The sequence below is a fragment of the Chelonus insularis genome, unplaced genomic scaffold, assembly GCF_013357705.1.
Source record: "Chelonus insularis isolate UGA/USDA-ARS -01 unplaced genomic scaffold, ASM1335770v1 contig_405_pilon, whole genome shotgun sequence".
NCBI classification, from domain to species: domain Eukaryota; kingdom Metazoa; phylum Arthropoda; class Insecta; order Hymenoptera; family Braconidae; genus Chelonus; species Chelonus insularis.
The window spans coordinates 296550-309053 of NW_023276562.1; the positions used below are offsets into that span (position 1 = coordinate 296550).

The following is a 12504-nucleotide window of genomic DNA, read 5'->3' on the forward strand; positions in this document are numbered from 1 at the left end:
TCTGCGCGCCAAATTTAAATTTTTTATTATTGAAAATAAATATGAAAACAATATTGAGATTTATTATGAAAAAATTTGAAATTTAACAAATACGTATATATTTTTTTATTTATACAAATCTGACATAAAAACATTTGCCGCAATAATTTTCTTTGTTTTTTTAACAATTTATATAAATAGCAATACATTTTTTTAGTGCACTGGTTATGTAAATTATACATATATAAGTAAATGTATTATCAATTTGTATACAACTTTTTCCCTTGTTTCTTTATTTATGTTTAAACTAAAAACATCAATAATATATTTATAAAGGTTTATACCGTCAATATGGGTATATATGAATAAAGTCCTTATCGATAAAGACATGTTTAACATGCAATTTATTTGAAGCTAGCACAAACGGTAATGTTGTGCTTATTACTTCCCTTTACACAGCCTTTTACCATCTTATTTCTTTGTTGTTTTTGCCATATTGAATTAACATTTTATAATATATTTGTAATCGAAATCAAATTTTATAAATCCATAAAATACTTTTCTTTTAAAGAATGAATCAATTGCACAATATTTCATCACAAAACAAATACTCAATATTAATGAAGTCATTATATAAAGTAATAAAAATACATAAGAGTAAGATGATAACAGTATTATTTCAAGCACAAAGAAAAAAATCATTCTCTGTCCATCACACTTTCTAAGGCCATGTGATACTTCCAATAAAACTGGAATCTTCATTATTTAAGCTATAAGCATGTCCATTTCATAAAAATATAATTAACTGAAATATTATTGCAAATTCTCTCATTATGTGAGTAACAATTAATTGAAATTAATACGACGTTGAACTCGTATCACTTCAAGTATTACATTAAATATATTATTTTCTCAATCAGAAATTTGTTAACAAAAATAAAGAATATATAATAAAATAATTTTTTTTAATTCGAGGAACAGTCGAACTGTTTTTTAAAATTAAACTGAAACATTGACCAAATTGAGATATTAATAACAATAGTATATGTTTGTCATAAACAAATACTTATGTACACTTATTTTTAAAATTTATATTTAACTATTTATCTAAAATAAGATAATAGTTAAAATTTGTTTCGAATTTTATAGTGACATGATACTTGGTATTCCTTGCTCCAATGTGCAAATATAAATATACAAATAATTAGTCTATAATCGTCATGTTTATGAAACACTAAAATCGATTTTTTCTGTTAAATTTTAACAAACACATTTTCATCCTTAGCTTGATTGTTTTTAAAATATGTTCTTCATCTTTTACGTGCATTTTGCACAGTTACATAACTACAAGCTTTTTCATATGACCCTGCAACATATTGATAATGTCCAGCTTCATAATAATTATTATTATTTTGAACTTCAAAAATGGTTGAAGTTCAGAATAATTGAAGAAAGAATTAGTTTATATCACATTGTTTTGACCATTGGAGATGGATATCTAATAAGTACAGTATTTATGTGATGGGATTAAAAGCAGTGAAGTCTATTGATTTACCTGATTTGAACTTATCTAGGATTTCCACGAGTTCTCTTACCATAAAATGTATGTATTTTCAATTACTTCATCACCATGTAAATTAAAAAATTTATCTCAATATTTATGTCCTTTCAAAAAGTCCAAAGAATCGTTATATAAAAATTACAATTGTGGAACATTGTCATCTTCGTTAGACCAACGTTTTTCTTGTTCTTTTAATTCATAATCCCAACGAATTTCAAGCTCTCGAATATCATTTGCTATATCTGCTTCGTATGAGTCTTCCTGTATTATGAATCAATTATTGGATTAATGAGTAAATTAATGAAGAAGTAAATTGGACAACAAATGCATTAAATAAGTTACTTAAACTAATAAAATAAAGGTAATTAATAATTAAAGGAACCTACGTCTTTTGTAGTAAAATCATTATTTATCGAATGATTAATAGTCTGATCAGACAGAAGATTATTCATTGGTTGCATACAGGGTATTGTACAATAAGGATTCCATTTGCGGACGTCTTTCTCTTTCTCTCGAATGCCTGCCTCAATTATTTGAAGCTCTTGCGCCAGTCTTTCGCCCTCATTAAATGCCGCTCCTTGTGTTGCTAACTGTACATTTTAACTAATAAGTATCTATTTTTCTTGTTATGTATTAATAAAATGTATTTTCATATACTAAGATTACCTTCAGATCGTTTATTTTTTTCTCCAAATGCTTTAGCTGCTGTTTTACTTTTTGGGACTCTAGAATGAGACTGAAAAAATACAATTTATAATAATAAGCAATCAAATCATTAATTGTTATTTGATCTCACAAATCTATGTAATTAATTTTTGCAGAAAACTATTTAATTATAATATTTGATTTTATATGATATTAAAAATACAATGTAATTTCTAATCATGTTTAAATAACTTAACAAATTTTTACATTTAAAGGGTTATAATTATTTAGATCTGTGATATTGTAATATTGTCAATTATGAAAGATAAAAAATGTTAATTACTCCTTAGACATATTATCCTGTCGTGTTAACTGCACATGTGGTGGAGATTCAGAGATATTACATGGTCCCAAAGTTACATAAGTCTCACCAAAATTGGAATTTTGAACCGTTTGCAGTCCTGAATTTGTTCCAATTGTTGCATAAGCTAATATTAATTATTTTAAAAAATTTTTAAATATTAATAATGAAAGTTTAGAAAATTCTCATAATTAAAAAAAACTTACGCTGGCCATAACACCATGACCCCAGTGAATTTGTAGCAGTTATAGGACGAATTGTTTGAATTGATGGAGAAATTCCTTCATTATAAATTGAATTGGTTTGTGTTCCGTTTGCTGGTCTATGTAATGACTTTGATATCCGTGATATTGGTCCATATTTATTAGCTGAAGTTCCATCAAATGGTACAAATTCATCATCGAAAATAATTGAATCGGAGCGATGAAAATTATTGCCATAATTAAGATGAGGCGTTGGTGTTGTTTGTGAAACAGGCCTATTAGCCCATATCGAGTAAGGAATAGCATCTCCTTGAATTTCATAATTAATTTTCAATTGCTGTGATGTCATGGGCTTTCCCATAATGTTTTCTAACTGATTTATTATTTCCATTCTTCGTTGAAGTAACACAGCTAGAGTTTTAGCAACAGTTTTTTGTTTTTTATTATTTTGAAGACTATTCTGTCCACTGGGAACTATTTGAGGAGCATCCCAGACATGTAAATTTGCATTAAAATAGTCTATAGGATTTGAATGAACAATGTAATGAGGACACTGTATGTCAATATTTTTTTCAGACACTTGAGAACAAGTTTGTGGATTTGGAAGAACAAAACTATTCATATTACTTGTAAAATTATTCTCATTATTAATCACTGGATGTGGTAAACACTTAATGGTTCTTAAAGTGTAAAATTTGTCTGAATGATTATCATTCATTTTAATTGAATAATTCAAATCGCCACACGATTTATAAGCTTTTGGTGGAAGATTTGATGAGATTCCAGACTTATCAGTTTTATGATCCGGGCTTCCAGTCAGAGGTAAACTCGATCTCATACTTAATTTTCGATGTTTTGATCTATATTTATCCAACTCTAAATCACTGTGGGCAAAAGTACAATTAGTTGCACGAGGACAAGAACCACGTAAAGCTAAATCTCGACACATACTAATTTTATATTTCAATTGCCCTGGACTAGCAGTATGAAGAGTCTCTTGAGGCTTTCTATTTCCATGCTTTTGAACATAATCAACAAGTGCTGTGATAACTGTTTTGACAGCTTCTAATGCTGCACGAGTGGTTGTCCAACTTGGATATTCTGTTTCTGGACTGGGATCAATGCCTGCTAATAATTCTAGCTGTGGCCTTAAACTACTTAATTGACCTGGATCAGGTGTCCGTTGAAGTGCAATCACGAGCTCTTGGACACTTTGAGCAAATGATTGTGGAGTTTGTAATTTATCAATGATACTTTGCATATGTGATTTATGACCAGAGTCTCCATATAGTAAAGCAGACCATTGATCTGGTGCAATTCTAAGACCAGCTTCAGTCGCAATTTGAACAATTTGAGCATCATGCTCACGTCTAAGTGCCTCATAAGTTCGAAATTCTTCTTTCAATTGCATGAGAGATGAATCTCCCTCTCTTTTCGATACTTTGAAGCAACTAGCACGGTATAAAAGTTGAACAACATGTCCAATACTTGTTTTAGAGGCTTGTGGAAAATGTGGTTCTAATCTTTGAACAACAAACATCACTAACACTTTTCTTGATAGAGCAGATCCGTCTTCAAGTGCTAATAACACTAATTTTAACACTTCTTCTTGCATACCAGGTCCAAGAAATTGACATCCTCGAGCTCTTACAGCTGCCCATAAGTTGGCACTTAGTTGCTGAGGATTTTGATGTTGAAGAATTAATTCTGTGACTGATCGCTCTCCTAAGCTTCTTGCTGCTCTGACTGCTCGAGCTCTTCCTTCTGGTTCTACTAATTGACAGCCAATTAGAGTTACTAGTTTTCTTTGCATAGGACGAGACACAAGTCCCATTCCTGCTCCATTTATAGGTGATGATTGGCATGGTTTCAGATACAATGCCAATACTTCGATACATCTTTTTGCAATTAAATAATCCGCATGATGTTCAGGTGGTAGGAGTTTTGTATAAGCATAACTTTCATTCTTAGGAACTGAATTATTCACTAACTGTAATAATGCTTCATTTATAGGTAACCTATCTACCTCTGTATTGATGGAATTCTGTAGAAATATTTTAATAAACAGTAAAAAAAATTATTATGGTAAGAAATATGATATATTAAAATATCATTTTTTACCTGATCGAATGGACATTGTTTACGATGTAAATTAGATAAACAAGTACGACAGATTGTATGACCACATCCTAAAGAAATAGGTCCACGAAGCGTTGAATCAAAGTCGTGACAGCAAACAGGACAAGAAAGAAATTCAGTCCACTGTGGTGCCTGTATTGGCATTCTAGAATCAATTATATGAATAATTGATTTAAGAAAACTACATAGTTATCTTACTAAATAGTTTTTTTATTTCTGCCTTTCTTTTACTATAATTAAAATAATCAAGTCTTGTGCGACGTAGAAAAGTTCTAGATTGAAATTGAATACTCGTTTCTACGTATCAAAAAATTAATGACGTTCATATTTACGTTTAGATTAAATTCTACAAACAAAACATGACACAGTGGTAAATTAAATTAAATAAAAAATATTTAAAAGATTTTAAGTCATTCTACGTAAATTGTATTGTTAAAGATGACAACTCAAAGATTGCAACGTTGAATGGACGACAATATTGAAATTATATTACAATATAATCATAAATATAAAATAAATGGCTCCCTAACCTTGAAAACACTTTTACAAATCATCACAGTTTTAAATAAATAATTACACAATTTTTTAGAACTTGTTCAATTACAAAATTGTCAAGATATGGTGTTGATTAACAAAATTATACACGAAAGTTATGATAGGTTCTGAGTTTCTTTTACGCAGAAACACATTGACCTATGTAGCTGCGTCAGATAACGTTATAAATTGATTTTGTTTTACGTCTCTAGATGTCACTATGACCTTTATTTTTCAAGTAACATTCTAGCTAAAACGTTAATTTAATGAAAATGGAGCAAATTTCTTTACTAAAACTGAATCTTTTGAGAAATTAATGTATTTAATTTTTTCGTATTAAACGATGTTTAGTCATTAATAAAAACTATTTTGTAAATATCATTTACGAAAGACACTAAATAGCCAGAGATCGAGAAAGAGAAAGAGAAAAGAAAAAGATCATGTAAAAGGGTAAGAAATATTAAATGTTTTACATATATTTTAAGTTGTTTGAAAGAACAATTTAAATGATAATAATATTTTTAAAACAATTATTGCTTTCATTAAATTATTGAAAACCAATTGAATTTCTTAGTTGTAATAATTACACTAGAGGTCTCCAAGTTTCTTGATTTTTACTACATTAGAACTTCTGTGTACATGTAGCAGATTTGAATATACGTCATATAGTTATATATTTGAGCAAACAGCCACTTGCTGAACTACTAGACTTTTCCCGCAAAAAAACGGCATCAAAATATCTTGAGCGGGAATATTTATTCATCTTTTATTGGTTAGAAGTCTGGTTAAAGTCGTTATTCAGACAATCGCACGAAATTTCTAGTGTTTTAACAATTCTCTGTCTGAAACCTCATGTATTTTCGGATATTAAATTTATATCAATAATATAATTTATTAAAATTTATTAGAGCACAAAATTTCACTTTATTCATATTATTTTTTTACAATTAAAACCGTTCCGATATAAAGCATCGACACAGTCTGGTATAAGTTAAACATGGCCGAGTCATCAACAACTGTTGAAAATTGTGAAGAGGAAAACTCTGTAACAATGTTAGATGTATTGCAAGATCAAAATCAACTTGAAGAAGATGCCAATGCAGTTTTAGGAGCATCTGATGATAAAAATTGCACATACATAAAGGTACGATGAGCTACTATAACTTCATGTTCTCCATCTTTTTACATTTGAATCATTTAATCTCATCAATGTTTCTAATGTATTTTTATTATAATTAATATTAATATAACTATTTATTCTCTCAGGGATACATTAGACAAGCTCTTTATGCCTGTAAGACTTGTTCATCTAACAAAGACCAAGCAGGTATCTGCCTTGCTTGTAGTTTATATTGCCATGAAGGTCATGAACTGATTGAACTTTACACTAAAAGACATTTCAGATGTGATTGTGGAAATTCAAAATTTCAAGGAAAAACATGTACTTTAGATGTCGTACGTATTTAATATTAATTATTTTATCTTATGTAAAGTAAACTTATTTTATTTTGCTGATTGAACTTAGAAGATAACTTATTTAACTTAATTCGAATGATAACTAATTTGTATTTTGTTTTAGTGTAAAGCAGATATTAACGAAGGAAACAAATACAACCAGAATTTTAACGGAGTTTACTGTACCTGTTCAAGGCCATATCCAGACCCAGAAGATACTACAGGAGATGAGATGATCCAGTGTGTTATTTGTGAAGATTGGTATCATTCTAAGCATTTAAATTGTGATGGTATTCCAGATGACAATTCCTATGAAGAAATGATTTGTATGATTTGCATGGATAAACATGAATTTCTTTGGAATTATGGTGCTCATCATTCTGTGAATACAAATATTAAAAAAGATTCCACAGCAAGTCCTGAGAAAATAGATGTTAGTAGCCAACCATCAAAATGTACTAAACCAGAAAAACCTTCTGAACAATATACTGGTTCTTGTTTCTGGTCCGAAGGGTGGAGATCATTGCTTTGTACTTGTGATAACTGTAAAAAAATGTATGAAGAACAACAGGTTTCATTTTTGCTTGACCCAACTGATAGCGTGCAAGCTTATGAAGAAGCTGGAAAATTACAAAGCTCAGAATCTCAGTACGAAAAAGGAATGAAGGCACTTGCTTCTCTTAATCACGTTCAACAAGTAAATGCTATTGAAGAATATAATAATATGAAAGAAAGATTGAAAGAATATCTTCAAAAGTTTGCAGAAAATAAAAAAGTCGTTCGTGAGGAAGATATTAAAGAGTTTTTCTCTGGAATGGAATCTAACAAAAAATCTAAAGTCATAGTTCCCACCTTTTGTCGTTAAATACAGCAATATTACTATTTTTGTAGACTTAACTTTATTTCTTTTCACTCATAATATTTAAATAATCAATAAAATAATGCCAATTATTATAATATTGTATAAAATACTAAACATAAACAAATCATCAATAAATATCTCATGATAATTAAAATTTGTTATTCATTTATTCAAGATTTTTTTTTGCACTAGCTTATGATAATTTATGTTACATATAATTTATTTATATTATTATTTCTGAAAATTTTTATTATTTTATATCAGTACATAATCAAGTCTTTAGTTATTGTGACTCGGTACGTATTGGTATGACAACAAGTGGTTCATTATATTTTGGTTTATCAGTATAAATTGACCATGTTCTTTTGACACAATCAAATATTCCTGTTGCTATTGTTTTTACGTAATCATCATCTCCAAATTCTTGATAAACTCTAAATTCTTTACCAGTTTGATCACTAAGAATGTCTATAACTTCTCGACGTGTTCGTGGTTTTGGATGCTCTAAAATAGCTGCCATTCTGTGCTCGCTGCTTGGAATAATAACGTCGTTCACTTCGGGTATTTTTAATCGTAGATATCTGCAATCATACAATAAGCAATTGAATGAACTTATTCTCGTTGATAAAACAAAAACATAGATACTGTCAATATAATGAACAATAATCGAGTTTACTTATTGCAATGAAAAATGTTTTCTCCAGGACTAGCAGTAAGAATACTTAATGAAGATTCATCTGAGTTTTCTTCAACTGGACCAACTTCAGCATTATGGAACATTCTGTCTCCTTCTTGCTCTAAAAAGGTCATATTTACAGAAAAACCTTCAGCAGAACCATATCCTTTGTTTCTCAATGTTTGTTGAGCTTCAACGAAGTTTACGACCCCAAGGAGTGCTCGAGTTAAGAAATATCGTGCTAAAAACATTTTAATATTATTTTAAAAATCGAAAAAATTATCGTTATTTTTATTATATATTTTACTAATTATTAAAATTTTTATGATTGTATTTAATAAATTTAATTTTAAAAAATTTAACTTCATATCAATATCGATATTCAGTCTAAATCTTTTCTTTTATTTTTTAACTGAAATTACTCCAATATAATCAATTAAGTAAAAATAATTCAATTTTCCGTAGTTTTTAGTTATTACAACTGAAGGATAGAAAGGTTTTTCTTACGTGTCTTTCCAGATCTGAGTGTTTTAGCACTTAAGGTATTAATACTATATACTAATCCATGAGAATTATAACCCATTGTATATCCAGGAAGAAATCCTGCGTAAGAAAGGGAAGAAAATTTTTCCTCCCTATAGCCAGGTTCAATGACATGTGCACAAACAATATACCAATAATTCAATGTTTCACTTAATGCATCTTCATTATGACCAAGGATTTCCTATTATTATAATAATGAATAAATATAATAATTCGAATAAAAAAGGAATTATAATATTAATCATTAAATGATTACTCATATTCAAGATGTCAAAAAAGAATTATACCTGTCCAGGATAATTACAAATAATAGATGAACAGCCAACAGGTTGTTTTGTACTAGCGCTTCTGCCGTTCGCTACATTTGGAACAATATCATCAAGATGCATGAGAAACAACTGCAATAAAAATAAATTCATTGTCACACTTGATAGGCAACAACCACTAAGAAGGTCAGAGAGAGATAAATAATTAGATGCAATGAAAGGACTTAAGTCCACACAAGGCTTGACTAAGATATATAATTCTTTATCTCTTGAATTGTTACGTCGGTGGACTAAAATTTTATATTACGAAAAATAATACAACATGATCTTTTTACCGGTTCAATTATAAAGGTAAATCAATGATTTACATGTTACAACTTCATTTTTTTTAGAATATTTATTAATTACTTATCTGAAGATATTTTAAAAATCTTATGGATTTATTATTATGGAAAATCTTTGAAATTTATTGCTCTGTTCGTTCAAACCTGATTTTGAAATTATTTTATTGATCTCGAATTTAGGAAAAACATTATGTTGATGTCTAAATAATATCATTATTATTAAGATTATAATTATTAACTTCCAATATCTTTTATTCGTTCCATTGAATTCTTATACATTGAAGAAGTTGCTAATGTTCAACAATTACATCTTCAGACCTTTAAGTTGATTTTTACTATCAATTAATGCTATATTTAATGACGGAATTCTCATAAAAAATTACGATATAAAATTTATTCAAGTTAAATCCATGTTGTAATAATAATATATTAAATTTTTATGAAATGTTAAAAAGTTAATTTATTCATGAAAAATAATCTATTAATTCTCAATGAAAAGGCAGATGTCAATGACTTATCTTCTAACTATTAATTATGTTTATTTAATGATAATATTAGCAGATTTTGTAAAACAAATTCTAATCTAAATTTATGTACCAACTATATCATTAGTTGATCAAATATTTAACTCAACATTTACAATTTTAAAAAAAGAAAAAAAACCTTATAAAATGGTACACCGGCACCATCAGCCGTTCCTTCAATTTCCCTTAGGTACTGTGGATATTGCGCTTTAACACAAGCTAAAGTTTCTTCATAAACCTTTCGTCCTTCTTCTGTATTATAAACATTCAAGTAAACTTCGTTTAATGGCTTATAGTAGTCCACAAACTCGCTGATCATTTTTGCAAATTTGCGACCCTGCAATGATAACATAAACAATAATTTCATAAAAATAACAACACAATGGAACAAATGGTCAATATTATTTTTAATTTCTTATGAATTCAAAATTTTTTTGGAATGCTCACTTCTTATTGTGTTTATCAATGACAATGATTTTAAGTTAAACTAAATAATGTACGAAAAAATATTTCTTCATCGCTATCTATGTATAATAAATCATTCTACGCGTATTACCTAGTTCTGCAAGCATCGTAGACCACACGATTGCTCCATTTCACTTGTCTATGTAAGATTTCGTAACCTAAGCTGATTATTCGATAGAAGGAAAATTAGAACTAAAAATTATTGCCAATGAAACCGATATTTTATCAGCTTTATTTATGCTGTATCTTAATTATATTTTAATTTGTTTGAGTTTTGTGAAATAAGAGTGGATTAAACTAGTAATTTGAATCTATTAATACAAAAGTTATGACCATTACTTTTTTGTTTGACAGATAGATACAAAAGATTTGTGTATTCAAATTTTAAAAAAACTCATTTAATCTTTTATCTAAGTAAATGTCTATCTAAAGTTGTTTAAAATATCAATTATTCATTATAAAAATTTATTTTTTTATTATATATAAGAGAGGAATTAAGCGGAAAATATGATTGTTTTTACACGTTTTATTTTTAACTATTTATAAGAAATCATCAAAAAAATACAATAATAGTTGAATAGAAACAGAAAAATATTCATTTACGTTTTAAACGATAAAATAAATCAATAAATAAGTCTAAAAAATGTTAACAAAAAATTTCCTATGTACTAATGATGAAATATAATTCGTTTAGTTGATTATTCACTATGTTACATTACTTCAAACTTAGAATATTTAGCATTTTACATGTTAATGTATTAAAAATTATTTATAAATATTTATGATATGAAAATTGCTTTTATGACACTTTGGAAGATTGAATGACTGTTGAATAATGATTAATATATGGTATATATTTTTTTCCACTGTGATTAAGTCGATAGTAATTTTTTTTTTAATTGTAGAGGTTGAAATAACCATAAGAATAGTATGTGAATTTTATAAAAATAAAATAAAACAACAAAAAAATACGAATTTCAACTGTTAAAGATACGTACTTTATAATACAGTATTTTGAAATAAAATATCACTATACTCCAAAAAAAACTCAATAACAAAAATATGATCATCTTTAATTTTTTTTAAATAATGAAATTTTTTTTTGAACAATTTCTCTCTTTAAACTAAACAATTTAATATTATGTTTGATAAATACTTAATCTTAACATTGATACTCAAATGTTTTTCAATAAAAATGCATTACTTACAATGTCAAATCCAATCTCATAATGCGTGCCTCTTGTGTAAATCATGGGAACGGCATTTCTTCTTTTTTTGATATATTCGCAACCATTTGTAGTTTCAATAATTGTCGACATTTTTTCTTTTCACTTTTAAATACCATAAAAATGATCCACCTTGTTGAAAGGAATAATAAGGCGCTTCTACCTCCAGTTAAGTGACTAAAACTTGGTGTTCTTATTTCAACTGATAAATTTACAATTACTTTGATAAATAATTGAATAAATACAGTTTCGATGAGATAACGTAGCCTCGATTTTAAAAGATGATAAATATTATGAAGAAATGTATGTAAATTAATGAATTATACTTGTTGACAATTAATTTTCGAATTCTTTTTTATTAATAAATATTGATACTACAGGTTTTATGATAAAGAGTTTCAATCCATATATCGAATAGAAGAAATGTCTAATGATTTCAAAGTCCAAAGTAAGACTGAGATCCCAAAGCGTTGGGACTGTTCGCGTAAATGAACGGAGGACACTAATCTGTCTTAGCTCTTATCGAGTTACTCCCGCAGGTAGTTTTGTAGCCATCGACATGGCTTCATTATAAAAATTCTACTATTGTTATAATAACGTTCTTGTTAACATTATTATAGCCTTGAGAATCTAAAACTCATTAAGCTGTTGGATTTTGTTGATACTTCGTTACTTATAATGCATATCGTATAATTACATCTCATCTTTATCATTTCAACTA

The 12504-nt window shown here is 27.9% G+C and overlaps 3 protein-coding genes across 4 annotated transcripts; 1 reads left to right on the forward strand and 2 right to left on the reverse strand.

The window, feature by feature from the left end:
• Nucleotides 1–105: 105 nt before the first annotated feature.
• On the reverse strand, nt 106–5595 carry LOC118069129 (roquin-1). Of its 2 annotated transcripts, XR_004690581.1 has the most exons (8): nt 5419–5595; nt 4871–5033; nt 2753–4793; nt 2529–2673; nt 2207–2276; nt 1927–2130; nt 1535–1801; nt 106–1345 (listed from the first exon to the last, which is right to left on the reverse strand). XR_004690581.1 is itself a non-coding variant. In XM_035087015.1 (7 exons), the coding sequence occupies exons 2-7, from the start codon at nt 5030–5032 to the stop codon at nt 1679–1681; spliced, it is 2745 nt and encodes a 914-aa protein (XP_034942906.1). In that variant the 5' UTR covers nt 5033; nt 5419–5595; the 3' UTR covers nt 106–1678. The 2 variants fall into 2 exon arrangements, 1 of the variants encoding a protein (XP_034942906.1); XM_035087015.1 differs by having other exon boundaries at nt 106–1801.
• A 79-nt stretch (nt 5596–5674) lies between these two features.
• On the forward strand, nt 5675–7869 carry LOC118069131 (putative E3 ubiquitin-protein ligase UBR7). The gene is made up of 4 exons (XM_035087018.1): nt 5675–5872; nt 6392–6566; nt 6689–6877; nt 7002–7869. The coding sequence occupies exons 2-4, from the start codon at nt 6420–6422 to the stop codon at nt 7740–7742; spliced, it is 1077 nt and encodes a 358-aa protein (XP_034942909.1). The 5' UTR covers nt 5675–5872; nt 6392–6419; the 3' UTR covers nt 7743–7869.
• A 98-nt stretch (nt 7870–7967) lies between these two features.
• tan (C45 family peptidase tan) lies at nt 7968–12320 on the reverse strand. The gene is made up of 6 exons (XM_035087020.1): nt 11766–12320; nt 10232–10429; nt 9246–9356; nt 8923–9139; nt 8416–8656; nt 7968–8320 (listed from the first exon to the last, which is right to left on the reverse strand). Exons 1-6 carry the CDS (start codon nt 11874–11876, stop codon nt 8023–8025), a joined length of 1176 nt encoding a protein of 391 aa, XP_034942911.1. The 5' UTR covers nt 11877–12320; the 3' UTR covers nt 7968–8022.
• Between the last annotated feature and the right edge of the window lie 184 nt (nt 12321–12504).